General features: G+C 49.0%; 2 protein-coding genes across 6 annotated transcripts in view; both read left to right on the top strand.

The window, feature by feature from the left end:
* LOC144602214 (oxysterols receptor LXR-alpha-like) overlaps positions 1 to 22,061 on the top strand; it is a 442,571-nt gene that overhangs the window by 173,541 nt on the left and 246,969 nt on the right. The window lies entirely within an intron of this gene.
* The window catches only part of cpt1ab (carnitine palmitoyltransferase 1Ab (liver)), a 66,331-nt gene that overhangs the window by 27,332 nt on the left and 16,938 nt on the right, over positions 1 to 22,061 (top strand). For 4 of the 5 annotated variants that reach the window (XM_078415021.1, XM_078415018.1, XM_078415020.1 and 1 more), the window contains 10 exons: positions 4,333 to 4,488; positions 6,442 to 6,581; positions 6,660 to 6,831; positions 7,930 to 8,031; positions 10,457 to 10,594; positions 12,394 to 12,471; positions 13,669 to 13,776; positions 14,771 to 14,858; positions 16,845 to 17,040; positions 21,832 to 22,020. In XM_078415021.1, the coding sequence (XP_078271147.1) occupies positions 4,348 to 4,488; positions 6,442 to 6,581; positions 6,660 to 6,831; positions 7,930 to 8,031; positions 10,457 to 10,594; positions 12,394 to 12,471; positions 13,669 to 13,776; positions 14,771 to 14,858; positions 16,845 to 17,040; positions 21,832 to 22,020 (1,352 nt within the window). In that variant the 5' untranslated portion in view covers positions 4,333 to 4,347. Of the gene's footprint in view, positions 1 to 4,332; positions 4,489 to 6,441; positions 6,582 to 6,659; positions 6,832 to 7,929; positions 8,032 to 10,456; positions 10,595 to 12,393; positions 12,472 to 13,668; positions 13,777 to 14,770; positions 14,859 to 15,342; positions 15,428 to 16,844; positions 17,041 to 21,831; positions 22,021 to 22,061 lie in introns of all 5 variants that reach the window. The other variant, XM_078415022.1, reaches the window with a different exon arrangement.

The raw sequence follows: 22,061 nt of genomic DNA, 5'->3' as shown, positions 1-22,061 counted from the left end.
CAAACAGAAAGTGTTGGAAATATCTGCAGGTCAGGCAGTGTCTGCAGATAAAGAAGTAAAGCTGGTGTTTCATTGTAAAATAGAAACGCAAGACTTATGGGGAAGGTGGGGACAGCTTAGGTAATATCTGCAATTAGGTGGAAACCAGGAGAACAGGTGATGCAAAGTTATTGCTGCCAGCCATGAGGGAATGTTGAAGAAGCAGGTAACCGCAAATGATCAGCTCAGGGGGAGGTTTAAATACAAGGAGATATTTGAGGTCAGGAGAGAGAGAAAAACAATTGATTCTGGGACTGTGAGGTTTAAAATGCAGCTGATGCTGGAAATCTGAAATAAAGAGGAACGCTGGAAATAGCTAGCAGGTCAGGCGTCATCTACGGAGAAAAACTGAGTTATTGTTGCAGACTGACGACGTCACTCTGGAACTGGCCAGTTCTGGTTCGATGATATTTGGTGAATTCAATGTTGAGTCCCGACGATGGGAATTTGTCGAGAGGCAAGATGAGGTGCTGTTCCTCAAACTGACTTTGACCTTTTTAGTCTGAAGGAGGGTCATGACCCAAAATGTCATCTGTCCACTTCCCTCCAAAGATCCTGCATGACTGCCGAGTTCCTCCTTCAGGCTGTTCTTTGTTCAAGGTTCCAGCATCTGCAGCCTCTTGTGTTGTTGTTTGACTTTGATGGATCGGTGTAACGGGCTGAAGGCAGAAGTCAGTGGGATGGAGAATTAATGTGACAGTCAACTGAAAGCTCAAGGCTACTTGACTGAGCGAACCGAGGTGTTCAACAAAGCAATCACTTGCTCGGTGTTTAGTAGCATGATTGCTCTCATAGTAGACATAGATTTGATGGGCCAAATGGCTCCTATTTTGCAAGAGATATAAGTGAATATCTGATTCACGTGGAATGAATGTTTAAGTCCCTGACTGTCATTGCCAGGCAAGTTGCACTTGACTTTGAATTAAGTTACTGAACTAGTTTTGCTTTAAATTTAAAAAGACGTGCCAGCAGGAATCCGTGAAATGCTGTGTGAGCCAGAATGAGGAGAGGAGGAGACGGACTGGAGAGGTGGAGGGAGTAAAGTAATAATAATGCATTACATTTATATAGCACTTTTCTAGAAACCCAAAGACGCTTTACATATTAGATATAACATAAAGATAAATAAATAAACAAACAGAAAAGGAAGAATAAGGTGGAGCGACGGTCAGTGGTTGAAGGCGGTGTTGAACAAGTGAGACTTCAGTGATGTTTTGAATGTGGTGAGTGAGGAGGAGTCTCTGATGGTTTGAGGTAGTGAGTTCCAGAGGGTGGGAGCAGCGATGGAGAAAGCCCTGTCCCCTCAGGATCTGAGTTTGGTCCGGATGGGGGGGGGGGGGACAGGAGGTTAGCAGCAGCAGAGCGGAGGGTGCGGGTGGGAGTGTGTCTGTGGAGGAGGCCAGTTAGGTAGGATGGGGCCAGGTTATAGAGTGCTTTGTAGGTCATGAGGAGGATTTTGTACTGGATTCTCTGGGGGATGGGGAGCCAGTGGAGCTTGTAGAGGACGGGGGTGATATGGTCACGGGTCGGCGAGTGGGTGAGTATACGGGCAGCGGAGTTCTGGATGTGTTGGAGTTTATTGATGATTTTTGAGGGTGAGCCATAGAGGAGGCTGTTGCAGTAGTCCAGACGGGAGGTGATGAAGGCGTGGATGATGGTTTCTGCAGCTGTGGAGGAGAGGGATGGACGGAGACGGGCGATGTTTTTGAGGTGGAAGAAGGCTGTCTTGGTGATGTGTTTAGTGTGTTTGTCGAAGGAGAGGGTTTGATCAAAAATGATGCCAAGATTCCGGATGTGAGGGGAGGTGGATACTGGGAGACCGTCGATGTTGAGGGTGAAGTTGTGGGTGGATTTGGTGTGCGTGGGGGGTTTGCAGTTATTAATGGAGATGAACTGGTGCCTGTCAGAGAGGTATGATTTGAACCAGGAGAGGGCAGTGCCGGTGATGTTAAAGGTGGTTTCAAGTCGGGTGAGGAGGATGGAGTGGTTGATGGTGTCAAAGGCGGCGCTGAGGTCGTGTAGTACGAGAATGTTGAGGTTGCCAGCGTCAGAGGAGAGGAGAAGGTCGTTGGTGATTTTGAGGAGCGCAGTTTCAGTACTGTGGTTGGAGCGGAATCCGGATTGGAAAGTTTCATACAGGTTATTGGCAGAGAGGTGGTGTTTGAGTTGAGAAGCTACAGCGCGTTCCAAAACTTTGGACAAAAAGGGTAGGTTGGAGATTGGTCTGAAGTTGTTTGGGGTGTCAGGGTTGAGTCCAGGTTTTTTCAGAATAGGGGTGACAGCAGCGATTTTGAGGGATGGTGGGACGATGCCAGTGGACAGGGAGGAGTTTATTGTTGCAGTGATAAGTGGAGAGAGAGCAGGAAGGCAGGCCTTGACAAAGCTGGAGGGGATGGGGTCCAGAGAGCAGGTGGCAGCTTTCATTCCTGTGAGGAGTTCAGAGAGATCGGTGGGGGAGACTGGGGAGAACTGAGACAGGGGTTGACAGGATAAGGGGGAGCAGGTGGTTTGAGGGGGAGCAGGTGCGGTGGTGGTTAAGCTGCTGTAGATGTTGTCTATTTTGCTTTGGAAGAATGAGAGGAAAGAGGTGCAGTTGTTGACTGTGAATGACTGGGAGGTGGTGTCCAGGGGGCTGAGGAGTTTGTTTATTGTAGAGAAGAGTGCTTTTGGGTTTCCGGAGCCAGAGTGAATTATTTGAGAGTAGTAGGTGGAGTGGGCGCGGGAGAGGGCATCTTTGTAGTGCTGCAGGTGTTTAAAAGCCAGGTGTTCAAATGAAGGAGCAGATGAGATGGAGATGGGGCTGGTCTTGAAGTCCTGTCGGTGTATTACGGCAATCCCACCACCTCGGCCCTCCGAGCGTGGTTTATTGATGTAGGAGTATCCGTTGGGTGTAGTGAGGTTGAGTGAGAGGTAATCCAGAGGTTGTTGCCAGGTTTCAGTCAGACAGAGAAAGTCCAGTTTATTGTCCAGGATGAAGTCGTTCAGAATGTGGCTTTTATTGTTAAGGGACCGGGTATTGAACAGAGTGAGCTTCATACTGCTTTGTATGGTGTGGATGGACTCGGGTGATTTTGCCAGGGCTTGCAGACAGGGGGCGTGCTCGTGTGCGTTGTTGTGATGACGTAATGGACGGGTGGAAGTCCGCTGAGATGACCAGAGTGCGGGGATGGGGTGACCGGTCTGGGAGTAAACAAACTTGCGACCGGAGCCTCTGTGGATGTATCTGGGTCGTCGTAGAAGTCCTTGGTTCTTGATGGCAGAGATGCATGGCGGAGTGGAGTGGTTGTTGAGTTGGAGAAGCCTCGCGGTGAAGTACCTCAGTGCCATGCCAGGCAGGAGCGAAGGAGCACAGAGCCCGGAGAAGTTAGCCGGCAGCCGCGGGCTAGCTGACCAAAGCGTCAGGCACAACAGGCTGATCCACAGCATGGCCTATGAGGAGGACCGAGGAAGCTGAGCAGCCTGAGGATTAATAGGGAGCTGAGGACGTGCAGGCAGAGGGGGTAGCCAGGCAACTGCTAGCGTTAGCAGCTAGCGAGTATCCTGCAGCTCGATGCCTGCAGCGGTGGCTAGCAGGGAGCTAGCTAGCTGTCCAGGTAACCCACAGGAGAGCAGTCCAAGCCAGCAAAGACAGGCGTGAGATGTCCAGGAGTGGGTTGGAGGCAGCGGTGGAAGAGCTGGGCAGGTGAAGCCGGGAGGATCAAGCAGAAGGATTAATCCAAACAGAGAAGATTAATCCAAAAACAGAAAGATTAATCCAAACAGAGAAGCGGTGAGAAGCGGCGAACAAACAGCGCCAGCGTCCTCTCACGTCACTTGTAGATTGAGGAGTGAGGGGAGAGATGGGGTGTGAGGTGCGGGCAAGTGCAGGGCATGACGAGGATTGTTGAATCACTCTGGAGACTGACTGAAGCAGGACACCCTGCCCTGCTCATTGTGCTTCCAGGTGACGTGCAGCCACTTTGTTTCTTTGCTGTCCTAGTTTCCACAGTGTAATGGTGTAATGGACACCGTCTGAGTATCTGATCCTGTCAACACCAGTACCTTGTGCCCTGCTGCGGAGGTTCCAGCTGCTTGTCCATGCATTTCTGCGCTTGCCAGTGTAACAGGAGCGGGAGAGCCTTCTATTTAGTGTTGTCTCTTGGGCAACCTTCACTCCCGCCCCCAAACGATGGGGGTGGGAGTTGGGAGGGGGGGGGAGGGAATCCAAGAAGTGCCTGCTGCATTTTTAACTGCTTAACCAGGGGATTGCATTGTGCATCACAGCTGTTAACAAGACATCCGTGTCTCTTTCAGGGCTGACGAGGCGAGATGGCAGAGGCTCACCAGGCTGTGGCATTTCAGTTCACCGTCACCCCTGACGGCATCGACCTGCAGCTGAGCCATGAAGCCCTGAAACAAGTCTACTTGTCAGGACTCAGGTCATGGAAGAAGCGCTTCCGACGGTACAAGGTGAGTCCGCCTTTGGTCGTGCCTGGGCACTGACTCGAATCCCATCCACTTTCACCCACTCTGGGGCACTGGTCATGTACACTGCTCTGGGGGCACTGGTTACATACACTGGGGCACTGGTTGCATACACTATGGGGTATTGATTATGTATACTTCTCTGGGGCACTGGTTATGTACACTGCTCTGGGGCACTGTTTACATATACTGCTGTGGGGCACTGGTTGCATACACTGCTGTTGGGCACTGGTTACGTACACTGCTCTGGGGCACTGGTTATGTACACTGTTCTGGGGCACTGGTTATGTACACTGCTCTGGGGCACTGGTGGTGTACACTACACTGAAAGGAAGCATGCAGGTACAACAGGCAGTGAAGAAAGCCAATGGAATGTTGGCCTTCATAACAAGAGGAGTTGAGTATAGGAGCAAAGAGGTCCTTCTACAGTTGTACCGGGCCCTGGTGAGACCGCACCTGGAGTACTGTGTGCAGTTTTGGTCTCCAAATTTGAGGAAGGATATTCTTGCTTTTGAGGGCGTGCAGCGTAGGTTCACTAGGTTAATTCCCGGAATGGCGGGACTGTCGTATGTTGAAAGGCTGGAGCAATTAGGCTTGTATACACTGGAATTTAGAAGGATGAGGGGGGATCTTATTGAAACATATAAGATAATTAGGGGATTGGACACATTAGAGGCAGGAAACATGTTCCCAATGTTGGGGGAGTCCAGAACAAGGGGCCACAGTTTAAGAATAAGGGGTAGGCCATTTAGAACGGAGACGAGGAAGAACTTTTTCAGTCAGAGAGTGGTGAAGGTGTGGAATTCTCTGCCTCAGAAGGCAGTGGAGGCCAGTTCGTTGGATGCTTTCAAGAGAGAGCTGGATAGAGCTCTTAAGGATAGCGGAGTGAGGGGGTATGGGGAGAAGGCAGGAACGGGGTACTGATTGAGAATGATCAGCCATGATCGCATTGAATGGCGGTGCTGGCTCGAAGGGCTGAATGGCCTACTTCTGCACCTATTGTCTATTGTCTACACTGGGGCATTGGACACGTACATTGCTCTGGGGTACTGGTTACAAACACTACTCTGGGGCACTGGTTATGTGCACTGGTTATGTACACTGCTATGGGGCACTGGTTATGTACACTGCTCTGGGGCACTGGTTATGTACACTGCTCTGGGGCACTGGTTATGTACACTTCTCTGGAGCACTGGTTGTGTACACAGAGTTGGGGCACTGGTTATGTACACAGTGTTGGGGCACTGGTTATGTACACTGCTCTGGGGCACTGGTTATGTACACTCCTCTGGAGCACTGGCTATGTACACAGTGTTGGGGCACTGGTACACTTCTGACTGGTCCACCTGTGATGCAGAAGCTGTTTGGTGCATAGAAATTAAGGGCTTGGATATTTGGATACAACTTCATAATACTTTGCATAATACTTTGGTTAGGTTACAGCTGAGGTATTATGTAAAACTCTGGTTGCCAAACTGTAGGAAGGACATGAATGCACTGGATGCAGAGGAGATTGACATTCTGGCCATTGCTCCACCCTACACAGAACCATGATCACACTTACTGTGTCAAGTTGTTGCAATGCTGGTAATATGAAGTGCTTACTTGACTAAAGGGTGGTGGGTGTATGGAACAAGCTACCAGAAGAGGTAGTTGAGGCCAACATTTAAGAAACAGGGACAGGTACATGGATAGGACAGGTATGGAGGGATATGGACCAAGCGCAGGCAGGTGGGACTAGTGTAGCTGGGACATTGTTGGCCGGTGTGGGCAAGTTGGGCCGAAGGGGCTGTTTCCACACTATTCACTCTATGACTCTTTGACTGTGTAGTGGGCTTGGAGGCCCAGGGGCCACGAAAGAAGTTAAATAAACGCAGGACCTGTGAAGAGGGGCTTTGGTTTGCCGATGTTGAATTGTGTGTCAATATTTCTCCACAGAATGGAATCCTGACAGGAGTATATCCAGCCAGCCCCTCGAGCTGGCTGTTCGTGGTGGTGGCTGTGATTGCAACAATGTACGCCCGCGTTGACCCATCCCTGGGAATGATCGAGAAGATCAGGTGCCACCTCCCTACAAAGTAGGTGCTACACCAGCTCGCTTCTGCACTGGACGTTCCTGTGTTTTAGCTGTTACATTAATTCTGTTTCTCTGGCAGTGGCTACCTGTCTAACCAGAGTGAGAGCATCCTGAGTGGTCTGCTCTTCAGCACCGGCCTGTGGATCGCCCTGGTCTTCACCATGCGCCAGACCCTGAAGCTGCTGCTCTCCTATCACGGATGGATGTTTGTCCAACATGGCAAAACCCCAACCAGGGTCAAGCTCTGGATGGTGAGTCTGCCCCCTCTTGGTCTTGAGCTCCCAATGTCTCTCCGTAGTTGTGTGGGAGGGAGAGTAGATTGTTTTCCCCAGAGTCTATGCAACGGTTCATGATTTGCCCGTGATGCAGGCTTTCTGGAATCTGGGTGAGGTTCCTGGGAGGTGGAAGCAGCCGATGGGGAGGGATCCCTCTGGAAGCTCTCGAGCTGAAGGGCAGAACCTTCAGCGGCACGGATGAAGCTATCTGATAGTGGTAGCGGCAGAGGTGAAGGGAATGGGCGGCACGGTGGCGCAGCGGTAGAGTTGCTGCCTTACAGCGAATGCAGCGCCGGAGACTCAGGTTCGATCCTGACTACGGGCGCCGTCTGTATGGAGTTTGTACGTTCTCCCCGTGAGCTGCGTGGGTTTTCTCCGAGATCTTCGGTTTCCTCCCACACTCCAAAGATGTACAGGTATGCAGGTTAATTGGCTGGGCAAATGTTAAAAAAAGGTGTGTGTAGGATAGTGTTAATATGCGGGGATCGCTGGGCGGCGCGGACCCTGTGGGCCAAAGGGCCTGTTTCCGCGCTGTATCTCTAAATCTAAATATAAAAATCTAAAATGCTCTGAGGAGAGCGATGGTCATTGTCGGCTCCTTAGCTGTCATGATTCTTTAATTGAGGGTTGAGTAAGGAATCCCCGAAGCAGACGGTATAACTTTCCAACTACGTTAGATCAAAGTGCTTGCTGGAGTGGGGGGTTGGAATTTAATGTGGTGTCCCAATTGTCTTTGTAGAGTTTCCTATTCAGTTATCTTGTGTTTGGGCTGGGTTCTCCTGGGTTCTTTCCGATGGGATGGATTGGATTTGGGTATAGTGTCAGAATGGTACGGTTTGGGTTTGCATCTGGATTAGGATGCGGTGGATTGTGATTGGGTCTGGATTGGGATGGTATGGTTTGGGTTTTGGGCCTGGACTTGAGTCTCTCAGTTTGGTGCCTGTTTCCTTGTTGAGTTATTTCAGGTTGGGGATGCCTCTTTGTTTGGTTGGGTTGGGTTGAGTTTGGTGCTGGTCTCCTTGTTCCGAGGCAGTGAATTTATTTCTTACCATTTGTTGTCACTCCTCCTCACAGTTGATAGTGAAGATCTTCTCTGGCCGCAAGCCACTGACGTACAGTTTCCAGACGTCCCTTCCTCGACTTCCCGTGCCGGCTGTGAAGGACACCATGAGCAAGGTGTGTGTGTGTATATATATCTTAAACTTGTGGCTATTTGAACATGGAGCATCCTGGGCAAGAGAGAGCTGTGGCTTGTGTTGTGGAGTATTTAAAGTTCCATTCCCTAGATTTGGTCAACCTGGCCATTCAGTCTGAATAGCAGACCAGGTGTCTCAGGAACTTGCTTCAGCTTGTCTCACACTGGGTAATTTGACAAACGAGGTCCTGATATTACTGCTCCCACTCCCCCAGTCAGAAGCCATTCACCCTAGTTCAGGGGATTAGCCTTCCTATGACTTTTGTCCAATGCTTTATTCATTGTCTGAATTTTCTAAAGCTACATTCAACAGGAACAACCTAGATGGGGCTTTATCTGTGTGTAGCCTGCTGCAGGTGGTGTGGAATAGTGTACACAGAGAGTGTTGTAGTGAAACTGATAAATTGTGTTCTTAAGAGAGATTAGTATTGAGAAATTGGAGGTTCGGTGCCACCTCCTGCAGGGAGGTGACATAGAAACAGGGTTCCCCCTCCTCCCTCTGTGGTTTAAACCCACCACAGTTCTTTTCTCTGTCAATTTCCAAAGTAACTTTTAATTAGTTCTCTAGTTCCCAATTGAAATCGCATTTCAGCCCGTGTACCGCAAATTATGTTCCCTGATTCTTCACTTGCATAATATCCAGATGCTATGGAACATGATTCCAGCCATGTTGACCATACTGTGAAGAGCTGTGGCCACACACAGGTTGAGACAGCATGAGCAAGCACGTGGAGGAGATTTACGAGGATGTTGCCAGGACCAGGGGGTTTATTATTAGGCGAGATTAACCAAGACAGAGTGGTTTCCTGTTTAACAAATGAGACAGTGGGATGAATGTATTGAGGCACATAAAATTCATGAATGAGCCAGAGAAGTTGGTCATTAGGAGGCATACATCGAAGCTAGGAGGTAAAGGTATCGGAGAAAATAAATAATTCAGGGTGGAGTGGACTAGGTGTAGGTGTTGGCTGCGTTCACTGCCCCAAAGGACAGTGGGGACAGAAATTCTCATTACTTTTACAATGGATGAACAACTTCAGAACCAGAACCTGCCAGACAATGGTCTGGGGAGATGGATTAACCATGGATGTGTTGGGCCAAATGCATGATTCATGTGCTGTCGATCTTACCACCTCATCAACATCATTCTCTTGCTGAAAACATTCCTGCTCACTATTGTAACTATGGCACTTGATAAATGAGGGGTGATGCATTTTGGGAGGTCTCATGAGGGTCATGCATATATCATATCGTATCATATCATATATATATACAGCCGGAAACAGGCCTTTTCGGCCCTCCAAGTCCGTGCCGCCCAGCGATCCCCGTACATTAACACTATCCTACACCCACTAGGGACAATTTTTACATTTACCCAGCCAATTAACCTACATACCTGTACGTCTTTGGAGTTCTTACTATACTGTGAATAGTAGGACCACAGGGAGTATTGAGGAACATAATCCAATGATTCCAAAGAAGTAGAGATAGGATAATCCAAAGAAATAGATAGGGTGGTGAGGGAGGCATTTGGGATACTTGCGTTTGTTATCCTGGGTTTTGATTATGGGGTAATGGAGGTCTTGGCAAATCTTTTATAAAATGTCTGTTGGGCCACAGCTGACGCACTGAGTGCCTTTCTGGTCACCACAGTACAGTAAAGATGTGATGGTGCTGGAGAGGACGCGGGGAGGATTCACACGGATGTTGCCTGCGATGGAGTGTTTCACTTATGAGGAGAGGCAGGATAGGCTGGGTTTGTGGAGGCTGAGGTGGCCCCTGATAAAGGTGTACAATATTATGAGAGGCATAGTTTGAAACATAGTTTGAAACAAGAGAGTGAGGGGCTGGTTGGAGCAGATACTCTCACGACATTTAAGATGCATTTTGAGGAACACTTGAATCACCAAAGCCTGGAAGGCAACTGAGCAAGATCTGGAAAATGGGATTAGTGTAGGTAGGTACTTAACAGTCGGAATAAATGTAGTGGGCCGTCGGGCCTGTCTCTGGGCTGCATGGGACTAACAACACCATCAAACTCTTCGGTTGTGTACGAACATACATGGGAGAGAGAATATATTACAGGACCATTTGGGGAGGAAAGGAGGTGGGAGCGGGATGTTGAGATTATTCGACTAGGATCTGGCATGGACATGATGGGCCAAATGGCCTCCTGTGTTTTTGTAAATAATCAGAACATTTTCTCTCCAGTGCTCAATAATCAGAACATTTTCACTCCAGTGTTATCGTGTCCTTCCCTTAGACAATGGCCTTGACTGATGTGTGACTGTATGATCATCTACAGTGGAAGCTGTTGGATCCCACTGCTGAGCCATCACTGGGTTATGTGTGCTTCAGGGGTTACCAGGGGGTTGCGATGGCAGTGACCTGCTTTTGTTTCTTCAGTATCTGGAGTCTGTCCGACCTCTCCTGAATGACGAAGAGTTCAAGCGAATGCAGGCCCTGGCGAAGGACTTTGAGCTGAAGGTGGGACCAAGGCTTCAGTGGTATCTGAAGCTCAAATCCTGGTGGGCCACCAACTACGTGAGTAAAGGTTCCAGATAGCGATGTCTGTCTTTGACTGTAGCTTGATTCTGGTTTTAGAGCAGAAAGGGGCAACACTTATGGCCAGTCACTAGATGCTATTACAAATCATTGGGAGATTACTGTCCAGATACAGGGTGATTAATACCCAGTCCCTGGTGATTAATTTACATTGCTCGTGGTGTGTGGTTGTGTCAGACTATGGAAGGAGTTGATGGGAGTGTGGGGACAATAACATGAGATCAGTGTAGGAATGGTGTAAATGGGACCTGATGGTTGATGTGGACATGATGGGCCGAAGGGCCTGTTTCTGTGCTGAATGACTCTGACGATGAGCAGTACTAGTCCTTGGATCTAAGGAATTTTTCACTGATCTTGCTCGTTCTCTTTCCTTACTTTTTCCTCATAGATGCAATGATTTATAGAGTTATGTACATTACAGAAATGGGCCTTCCAGCCCAACTTGTCCATGCTGGCTGAGATGCTTATTTGTACCAATCTGATTGGCCTATGTTTGACCCATATCCTTCCTATCCATGTACCTGTCCAACTACGTTAAACATTGTGGTTGTTCCCACCTCTACAACTTCCTTTGACAGCTCTTTTGTGAAATAGCAGCCCCTCACATCCCTTTAAATCTTCCCCCTCTCACCTTAAACCTATGTCATCTAGTTTTAGACTCCTCTTCCCTAGAGAAAAAGACTGTGACCACCCATCCTCATGATTTTATGTACCTCTGTGAGGTCACCCCTCAGCTTCCTTTGCTCCAGGGGGTTCAGCCCCAGTCTGTCCAGGTCGGTCCATATAACTCAAGCCCTCCAACACCTTTGTGAATCTATTCTGCACCCTTCCTAACTTAATCACATTCTTCCTGAACAGTGGCGACCCCAGTTACACACAACACAACGTGCGACCTAGCCAGTGTATTGTACAACTGTAATATGACGTCCCAACTTGTACTCAATGCCTTATCGAATGAAAGCATGCATGCTACATGCCTTCCCCACCACCTTGTCTACCATTGTTGCCATTTTCAGGAAACTATATATTTGATTCTTGGGTCGCTCTCTTCCTGGGCTCTGCAATTCACTGTATCTGCCTTGCCCTAGTTTAAATGCATTACAATGCCCTTAAATGCGTGACTTCTGCTTGCCTGAGTTAAACTCCATCTGCCATTCCTTGGCCCACTTTCCCAGTCGATCTAGATCCTGTTGTCACCTCAGACATCTTTCTTCACTGTTCAGTACACCACCAATTTTAATGTCATCCGCAAACTTACCAATCATGTCGCCTACATTCTCACCCAAATTCCTAACATTTATGGAAAACAAGAGGGGGCTTTCATCTTTTTCTTTCCTTCAAGTGCCCCCAACACACTGTTTGCATATCCCATGTGGAACAACCCCTCCATCACACTGATTCAGTTTTGCAAAGAATTTCCAACTTTAAAACTAGACTCCACTGTGTCCATTCTTGGGCTAGAGACTTGTGGTGCAGACTACCTGCGGGTAATGTGCAGTCAGGTGCCATTTGTGGAAAGTTTCAAATCGTCCATGATGCCTCTTGTACTTGGATAGCTGTCATTGTGCGTTTTGTTCAGACCTCAATCATCGACATTTGGCAATCCGCACTTCCCACTGTGTTACCCCTCGCTTGGTTAACACTAGACCGTGGGCACGGGTAATGTGCCACCGGCCCGTGGGGGGGGGGGGGTCTCCCCGAGGCAGGGGCTGGACAACGCTGTTGCTTGTTGATGGGCAAGTGTGGTCTTCAGGGTTTGACTGTAATCTCACACGCAGGTCAGTGATTGGTGGGAGGAGTACATTTACCTGCGTGGACGTGGGCCCATCATGGTGAACAGCAATTACTACGCAATGGTGAGTGAGCTGTGTGCTGGGGACGGGCAGGGCAGTTACAATGGTGAGTGAGCTGTGTGCTGGGGACGGGCAGGGCAGTTGCAACGAGGCTGGGGATCGAGGCTGGGGATGGACAGGGCAGTTACAATGGTGAGTGAGCTGTGTGCTGGGGATGGGCAGGGCAGTTACAACGAGGCTGGGATGGGCAGGGCAGTTACAATGAGGCTGGGATGGGCAGGGCAGTTACAATGGTGAGTGAGCTGTGTGCTGGGGATGGGCAGGGCAGTTACAATGGTGAGTGAGCTGTGTGCTGGGGATGGGCAGGGCAGTTACAACGAGGCTGGGGAACCTTTGGCTGTGTTGGGGTCTGGGAGGAGGTGAATATTGTGTATGGTTTGGGATTTGCGTGTGAGGGTCGTCTCTGGGTAAAGTCAGGGGAGTTAAACTATATCTGGATCAGGTTGCACAAAACCATTTAGAAAAGAAGACCAGAAGATGGGGGTTTGAAGGTGGAGGAGGAGAGATTTAAGGGGGGACTTTTATCGTGTGAGTAGGTAGCCGAGACCCGAGCTCTTCTTGGGCTCAGCTTGGATTCTGATTTTGCAATGTCTGAGATAAGTCTGATTGATGCAAGATGGCGGGATGGGTTTGAGTCCCTTGGGATTATGTATGCGGCAAGTTCGAAGGTCTTCCTGTTCTTTGGTTGAGAGAAATGTCTGCTGGTGAGATGAGAGGCAGGCGCGAGGCAGACCCGGGTGGGATTGGCGTCCGTCGAAGCTGAACGCTGTAGCTGAGAGTCATCACGTAGATGGGGGAGGGGGAAGGGTGATGAGGAAGGGTGGATCTGTAGAGTTCACGGTGCAGTGAAACCCACCACTGGAGGTGTCCATGTGACAGGGTGGACCAGGCCTTGTGCAGAGCTAGTGGTTGGATGGTGGCGGTGTGGCCAACCACACCAAAGCTGCAGGCAGGTCGAGACTGGTAGTTCACCATGGCTGCCATCGCACAGAATGTCACTGTGTGGAAACACTTCCAGTGCCTTGGCAAGAAGAAGAAATCTCGTTGACTGAGACGTTCAGGAAGGACAGGTGAGAATACAATGCGTTCCACTACTTTGGGAGCTAGCGTTTGGAGTGTGGTTGGTTGAGCTCTGGGGCACAGCGACTAGCTTTGCCCTTCCCTTACTAACTGTTGACTGGATGTGGGTCTCTGTTTCAGGATTACCTGTACATTGTCCCAACACAGATACAGGCAGCTCGAGCAGGGAACACCATCCACGTCATGTTGCTCTACAGACGTAAACTGGACCGTGAGGAGATCCATCCTGTACGTATCCTCAGAGTCTTCACTGATCCATCCCCCCCCCCCCATCCTGAAGCTCATCCTCTCTCCTGTTAGTGCCACCCCTCCCTCTCCTTGTGTCCCTCCCTCACTTCTCCGGCTGCCTCTTCTCCCTCAGCCCCTCCCACCATCTCCTCCCCAGAACCTTTGTTTAGCCGCCTGCTGCCCTCACCTCCCGCCCTAGGACTCTCCCCTGTCTCTCACCTCTCTCGTCCCCCTCTCGTGGTCTCTGCACCATCGGGCTCACACTCGTCCTTGTTGAGTTTGGAGATTGGGGAGATGCCATAAGAATAAAGGGGAGGCCATTTAAAACTGAGGTGAGGAAAAACGTTTTCACCCAGAGAGTTGTGAGTTTGTGGAATTCTCTGCCACAGAGGGCAGTGGAGGCCAATTCACTGGATGGATTTAAGAGAGTTAGATAGAGCTCTAGGGGCTAGCGGAATCAAGGGGTATGGTGAGAAGGCAGGCACGGATTATTGATTGGGGACGATCAGCCTTGGTCACAATGAATGCTGGTGCTGGCTCGAAGGGCCAAATGGCCTCCTCCTGCACCTATTTTCTATGTTTTTATGGTCACCAACGTAAATATACACAGGTAACTAGGAACTCATCTCGACTGATGTTAAGGTAGTACCTCATAGTATGGCTCACTCCCCTATACTGACCATGATTATCGCATACTGCCAGGGTACAAACAGAAGAAAACCCCTCGTACTGTCCCATCACACGCTCCCAGCTTCATGCGGCCTCCGTTTAGCGTAATTACTAAAGTATTTAACTTTCCATGGTTTGATCGTTTCTTAATCCTGTCTGATTTTGCTGTCTCCTTGTTCTGTGTTTCTTCCTTTCTCCTCTTTCTCCCCCCACCCTTTCCTTTCTTAAATTGGAGTCTTTCTTCCACCTCCCCCCTCCCCGCCCCACCCACCCCACCCAACCCCACGCCCACTCTCCTTCCACGTGTGACTGTGAGGCACTACAGATTAGCCTGCCAGGCACCGCCATTCCCCTCTGCTCCATGCAGTTTGAGTGGATGTTTAACACGACGCGCATCCCCAGCCAGCATTCAGGTAAGACAGCGGCAGTGGGGTTGGGACAGGCTTACAGCACTCTCTCCAGGTGACCGCCGTGGGTAGGGGAGCCCTAGTCTCAGAGACCCACAGCCCCCACCCCCCTCTCCCTCGCGAGCTAATTCCAACTAATTTCAGTCGGCAGGCCCGGGTTAAGGGGATGGATGTGGCTCCAATTTGATGATTCTGCACCCCCCCTAAATAGATTTGGGTGCAACATCACTGTGCAAATCCTGCATCTGCAAGGGACTCGTGTAACTACCTGTCATGTCTCTGGGCTGTTTGTTAAGTTTTACTGTCTATGTGTCCGTCTAAAAGGCTCTGTAGAATCTCTCCCCCCTGTTGCTTTTCTCTGTGTCCCTAGAACCTCCTGTTACAATGTGAACTCTGTTGGCATATCCACTCCATTTCATTCCCCTCTGACCTGCCTGAGTTATAATTTATTTTAATTTACTCTATGTGTTTTTTGACTCTTACTTTTCAGCTAATTGGTCAAAGTTCAATCCCTATGTGCTCATCCCAGTACGAGCGTATGTTCAATTCCAGTCGTATTCCGGGTTTAGAGACAGGTACAGTTGCATCCTGACCAATCTCTCCAGCTTTGTTCATGCCCTTTAACTGCTTGCTGCCTTTTGCTTTATGCTAGAAATGTACAGATTAGGTGAAATGACGGGGTAATCATGGCTTGGTGGACAAATTGGTGCAGACATGTTCAATGAGATAGGCTGTTAAATGCTTCTGGATGGGGTTAATGTCTCAGGAGCTGCCGTGAGGGGTGGAGTGTGACATTTCTGTTGTTCTTTGCCCCTCTCCTATGGTTTAAATAACATTATCCACCTGGTGACCTGTCCTGGTATCCTGCAGGATTTTCCCTGTGGCCACTCATTGTAACCTGTTGGATTAGGGATGGGGCATCAGTCCATGGCTGATCACGGAACATGCCACCCTGCCCCAGGAGATGAGGGGGTTACCGGCTTCCCGTCCTGAGGGTGCTCCGGGAAACCACTCTAACATCAGACGCTGGCTCAAACTCTCCCTGGCCGTGATCGGTAGATGGCCCAGTGGTCGGAGAGGATCTGCGGAAAGTTAGTTCAGTCGACGATCCCTGCCTCTTCTTGTGCAAGGAGAGCCCTCCAGTTTGGGAACCAGAATCCTTTGATTGCTTTGCCGTCAGACACCATTGGGTGGCGTGTACTGAAGTCAGATGAAGTTCTTGCCAAGGTTGTGAGAAGAAGCCTCAGCAAACATGGCCGCTGGAAGGATGAGCTCTCCGGAGAGGTTCTAGCTCCCACCAATCACTGCAACCCACTCCATCCCAGTGGCACCCCATCTCTCTGGCTCTCACCCCTCATCTCCCTCCATCTGTCTGGTTGCTGACTCTTACTTGCCCTCCTCCCACCCTGTCTGTATCTCTGCTCCTCCTCACCCACCCTCCCCCCATCTGTGTCTCTGCTCACCCTCACTCACCCCCTCTCCCTGTGTGTCTCTGCTCTCCTACCCTCTCCTGTGTCTCTGCTCCACCTTCCCTACCCCCATCTGTGCCTGCTCCCTGTCTCCCAGCCCTATCCCACACTATCTCAACATCTGACTAGCTTCTCTCTCTCATCCACCTGCCTGACTGCCAGCCCTCACCCGCTGTCCCTGGTTGCTACAGCTCACGTACCCTCCTCTCTCCGGCTGCCCGCTGCCCTCCCTTCAGCACTCCGCTCGCTTGGCACTCAGAAAGCCAGCTTTTGCTGATGGACTAGTGGTTTGAACAAGCATGAGACGTCTGCTGTCTGCAGTTCTGTGTCTGTCCACGTCTGTCATTTGAAACCGATCACAGTTTGTTTGCACACAGGGCTCAGAGATTGCGGTTCCTCACTGGGTGTCTTCCTCTGGTGTCCTCCCCTCCCTCCCTCCCTCCCTCGGTTTGGCGTAGTAGCGTCGGCGAGAATGCTCGAGGGTTCTACTGTTCCTCTCTGACACGTCCCTCATCTCTCTTAGACACTCTGCAGCACCTTAAGGACAGCAAGCACGTTGTGGTGTACCACAAGGGCCGCTACTTCAAGGTCTGGCTCTACCACAATGGCCGGCTGCTCAGACCGTGCGAGATCCAGCTGCAGATGCAGAAAATCCTGGATGATCAGTCGCTGCCCCAGGCCGGAGAGGAGAAGCTTGCGGCTCTCACTGCCGGCGACAGGTGAGAGTGATCTGCTCTTCCTCCCACGTGCGGCACGGTGGCGCAGCGGTAGAGTTTCTGCCTTTCAGCGCCAGAGACCCAGGTTCAATCCCAACGTCGGGTGCTGTCTGTACGGAGTTTGTACGTTCTCCCCGTGACCTGCTTGGGTTTTCTCCAAGATCTTCAGTTTCCTCCCACACGTACAGGTTTGTAGGTTAATCGGCTTGATATAAAAGTAAAATTGTCCCTAGTATGTGTAGGGCAGTGTTAATGTGAGGGGATCGCTGGTCGGTGCGGACTCGGTGGGCCGAAGGGCCTGTTTCTGCGCTGTATCTCTTAACTAAATGAGATTTAAAAATCAGCATTCGCAGAAGCCAAGGGACACTCTCTGCTCCTTGTAAACCCCCTGACGACAGGCTTGGTCCACAGTTGGCAGTGGAGGACTCGGACTCCTGAAGGCCATGGTCCCTGTGGCAATCAGTCCAATGGACCCGAGTGGAGAGACTCCCAAATAATTTAACGAGATTTAAAAATAACAGAAAATGCTGGAAGCATCAGCAAGTCAGGCAGCATCTGTGGAGAGAGAAACAGTTCACTTTTCAGATGAGAAATCTTTTGTCTTCACCCATGACAGACATGAAACATTAACTTACTCTCCCACAGCTGCTGCCTGACCCAGAGACTTAGGTACAATAAAGAAGCAGGCTCTTTGGCCTGCTCTAGGGCGGCACGGTAGCGCAGCGGTAGAGTTGCTGCTTTACAGCGAATGCAGCGCCGGAGACTCAGGTTCGATCCTGACTATGGGTGCTGCACTGTAAGGAGTTTGTACGTTCTCCCCGTGACCTGCGTGGGTTTTCTCTGAGATCTTCGGTTTCCTCCCACACTCCAAAGACGTACAGGTATGTAGGTTAATTGGCTGGGTAAATGTGAAAATTGTTCCTAGTGGGTGTAGGATAGTGTTAATGTGCGGGGATCACTGGGCGGCACGGACTTGGAGGGCCGAAAAGGCCTGTTTCCGGCTGTATCTATATATATATGATATATATATGATATATGATCATCAACCCATCAGCAGCACAGGCAGCATCTCTGGAAAGAAGGAATGGGTGACGTTTTGGGTCAAGACCCTTCGCAAAGTACTCAAGGAAGTGGCCCTAGAAATCATGGATGCATTAGTGATCATTTTCCAATGTTCTCTCGACTCTGGATCAGTTCCTGTGGACTGGAGGGTAGCCAATGTAACTCCACTTTTTAAGAAAGGAGAGAGAGAGAGAGAGAGAGAAAACAGGGAATTATAGACCAGTTATAATTACATCGGTAGTGGAGGAGATGCTTGAGTCGATTGTTAATGATGTAATAGCAGTGACAGGATCGGTCAAAGTCAGCATGGATTTATGAGGGGAAATCATGCCTGACTAATCTGGAATTTTTTGAGGATGTAACAAGTCGAATGCAAAAGGAAGAGCCAGTGGATGTGGTGCATCTGGAATTTCAAAAAGCGTTTGCCAAGGTCCCACACAAGAGATAGTGTGCAAAATTAGAGCACGTGGTATTGGGGGTAGAGTATTGAAATGGATAGAGAACTGGTTGGCAGACAGGAAGCAAAGAGTAGGAATTAACGGGCCCTTTTCAGAATGGCAGGCAGTGACTAGTGGGATGCCGCAAGGCTCAGTGCTGGACTACTATAGACTACTATAGTGTAGTTATTTACAATATATTTTAACGATTTAGACAAGGGAATTAAATGTAACATCTCCAAGTTTCCGGATAACACAAAGCTGGGTGGCAGAGTGAGATGCGAGGAGGATGCTATGAGGCTGCAGGGTGACTTGGATAGGTTAGTTGAGTGGGAAGAAGCATGGCAGATGCAGTATAATGTGGATAAATGAGGTTATCCACTTTGATGGCAAGAACAGGAAGCAGATTATTATCTGAATGGTGTCAGATTAGGAAAAGGGGAGGTTCAACGAGACCTGGTGTGCTTGTACATCAGTCACTGAAAGTAAGCGTGCAGGTACAGCAGCCAGTGAAGAAAGCCAATGGCATGTTGCGAGAGGATTTGAGTTTTGGAGCAAGGAGGTCCTACTGCAGTTGTACAGGGCCCGGGTGAGACCACACCTGGAGTATTGTGTGCAGTTTTGGTCTCCTCATTTGAGGATGGACATTCTTTCTATTGAAGGAGTACGGCGTAGGTTCACCAGGTTAAGTCCTGGGATGGCGGGACTGACATATGATGAAAGAATGGATCGACTGGGCTTGTATTCACTGGAATTTAGAAGGATGAGAGGGGATCTTAAAGAAACATATAAAATTCTTAGGGATTGGACAGGCTAGTTGCAGAAAAAATGTTCCCCATGTTGGGGGAGTCCAGAACCAGGGTTCACAGTTTAAGAATAAGTGGTGGGTCATTTAGGACTGAGATTTTTAAAAAAATCACCCAGAGAGTTGTGAATCTGTGAAATTCTATGCCACAGAAGGCAGTGGAGACCAACTCACTGGATGTTTTCAAGAAAGATTTGGCTCTTAGGGCTAATGGAATCAAGGGATATGAGGAAAAAGCAGGAACGGGGTACTGATTTTGGATCATATTGAATGGCGGTGAGGGGCCGAATGGCCTACTCCTGCACCTATTTTCTATGTTTCTTCAGACTGAGCTCAGTCTGAAGAAGGGTTTCGACCCGAAACATCATCCATTCCTTCTATCCAGAGATGCTCCCTGTTCCGCTGCGTTCCTCCAGCATTTTGTGTCTATCTTGGGTGTAAACTAGCATCTGCAGTTTCTTCCTACAAACATTAAAACCAACCAGCTGAGTGTTTCCAGCATTGTCTGTTTTTGATTCAGATTTTTAGTATCTGCAGTTTGTATTTAGATTTTCAATTACCGAGTTAATGAAAGTATACAGATCAACTGTAAACTTTATTTTAATATATAGTTGTGGGCTGTGTGCATTGACTGTCCAATGCAGAAAATGTCAAGACATGTTCATAAGGTCAGGCAGTGTCTGCGGTGAGAGAATATTTCAGACCTGCTTTTCTGTTCTATCTATCTCATTGGTTCCTGCATGACATACGATAACTATATGCTGAAAGGGAGACACAAAAAACCAGACTAACTCAGCGGGTCAGGCAGCATCTCTGGAGAAAAGGAATAGGTGATGTTTCGGGTCAAGACATTTCTTCAGACAGAAGAAGTCTGAAGAAGGGTCTCGACCTATTCCTTTTCTCCAGAGATGCTGCCTGACCCGCTGAATTACTCCAGCCTTTTGTGTTTATTTTCCATTTAAACCAGCATCTGCAGATCCTCCCTGCACATTTTGTCGGCTCAAAGGGACTACTTTAACTGTGGCATTGAGCAGCCCAATTGTTGGACTCAAAGCTGCAGAGAACTGTACTGGCCCACCCAACTATACTGACTCCTTATTATCACTACTCTCCTCTTCACCACCCGACCTGACCATCTGCTGCTGTTTCTGCTTATATTCAGGTAGGAAGGATTTCTTTGAGGCTGACTGCTGTCCTCTTTGTACGGGCCTCGACCCGAAACGTCACCGATTCCTTCTCTCCTGAGATGCTGCCTGACCTGCTGAGTTACTCCAGCATTTTGTGAATACATATCCTATTCTTAACAGCTGTCTGGTTAAATAATTCTCAAATTCATCCCTTTCTTTGGTGCAATGTGGTTAAATTCGTGCTTACTTGCATTGAACTCAATATGTCAGAGTATTTTGCACCATTTGCGTATACAAATGTTTCTTTGTAATCTCTCTGTGCCATCAGAAACCTTGGAGCCATGGCCCCCTGTGTTCTTTAAATTGTTGAGTGGGTGGTACGGAGGGAGGCACAGCAATTGGTGCCTTCGGGATCCTGGTTCGATCCTGAGTTTGGGGCGCTGTCGGCAGGCAATTTGCATCCCAAATACTTGGCACGGATTCTTCCAGGACACTGTTAATCATTTCAATTTCCTTCAACTCTGTCACTTATCACATAACTAGCCCTGGTATCGTATTTTTACTGTCATGTGTACTGAGATCCAGTGAAAACCTTTATGTGCTTTCCAATCAAATCATATTATACACAAGTATAATTGACTCGTATATAAATAGAACAGGTTGTGCAAGGAGAAAAGTAACCAGAGTGCAGAATATAGTGTTACAGCATTATAACATTACAGCAGCAGAGAAAGTACAGATGAAAAAATGTGCGAGGGTGCAATGAGGTAGGTTGGGAGATTGGAACTATATCCTCAGTTTATGAGAGGAATCTCCAAATCTATGTTTAATTTCATGAATTTTAAAAGCTATTTGTACAGTACCTTATCAAACACATTCAGGGAAACCTGTTTTACCAAATAGAGACACAAGATTCTGCAGATGATGGAACTGAGAGCAAAAAAAACAACTACAGGAGGAACAGTGGGTCAGACAGCATCTGTGGGGGGGGGGGGTGGAATGGGCAGTATTTTGACCATGATTTTGTCAAGATCCTGCATCAGGACTAAGAATGTAGAGGGAAGATAGTCTCCGTCATCTGCCTCTACCTTCCCCTCCCCTCCCTCCCAATTGACACACACACAGACACACACACACACAGACACACACACACACAGACACACACACACACAGACACACACACACACAGAGACACACACACACACACACACACACACACACACACACACACAGCCACACAGAGACACACACACACACACACACACACACACACATACACACACACGGTAGCTGGTGCCACCCTGTATGCAGTGGGTGCTGTTCACTGAGTGTTTACAGTGTGGTTTATCTCCTGCTGGTCAAGGGTGCCCTGGGCCAAAGCTCGCCAATCCTACTTCAGCCGGGGGAGAAACAAGCTGTCGCTGGAGGCGATCGAGAAGGCGGCTTTCTTTGTGACGCTGGACGATACTGAACAGGGATTCAGGAAAGAGGAGCCCGTATCTTCACTAGATGACTATGCTAAATCTTTGCTTCACGGCAAGTGCTATGACAGGTAGGTGTCATACATTGGATGGTAGGGTGGGGTGAGGTGGT

The sequence above is a fragment of the Rhinoraja longicauda genome, chromosome 18 (genome assembly GCF_053455715.1).
Source record: "Rhinoraja longicauda isolate Sanriku21f chromosome 18, sRhiLon1.1, whole genome shotgun sequence".
NCBI lineage: Eukaryota > Metazoa > Chordata > Chondrichthyes > Rajiformes > Arhynchobatidae > Rhinoraja > Rhinoraja longicauda.
The sequence above is the reverse complement of the archived record's forward strand: the minus strand, read 5'-3'. Positions and strand labels throughout refer to the sequence as shown.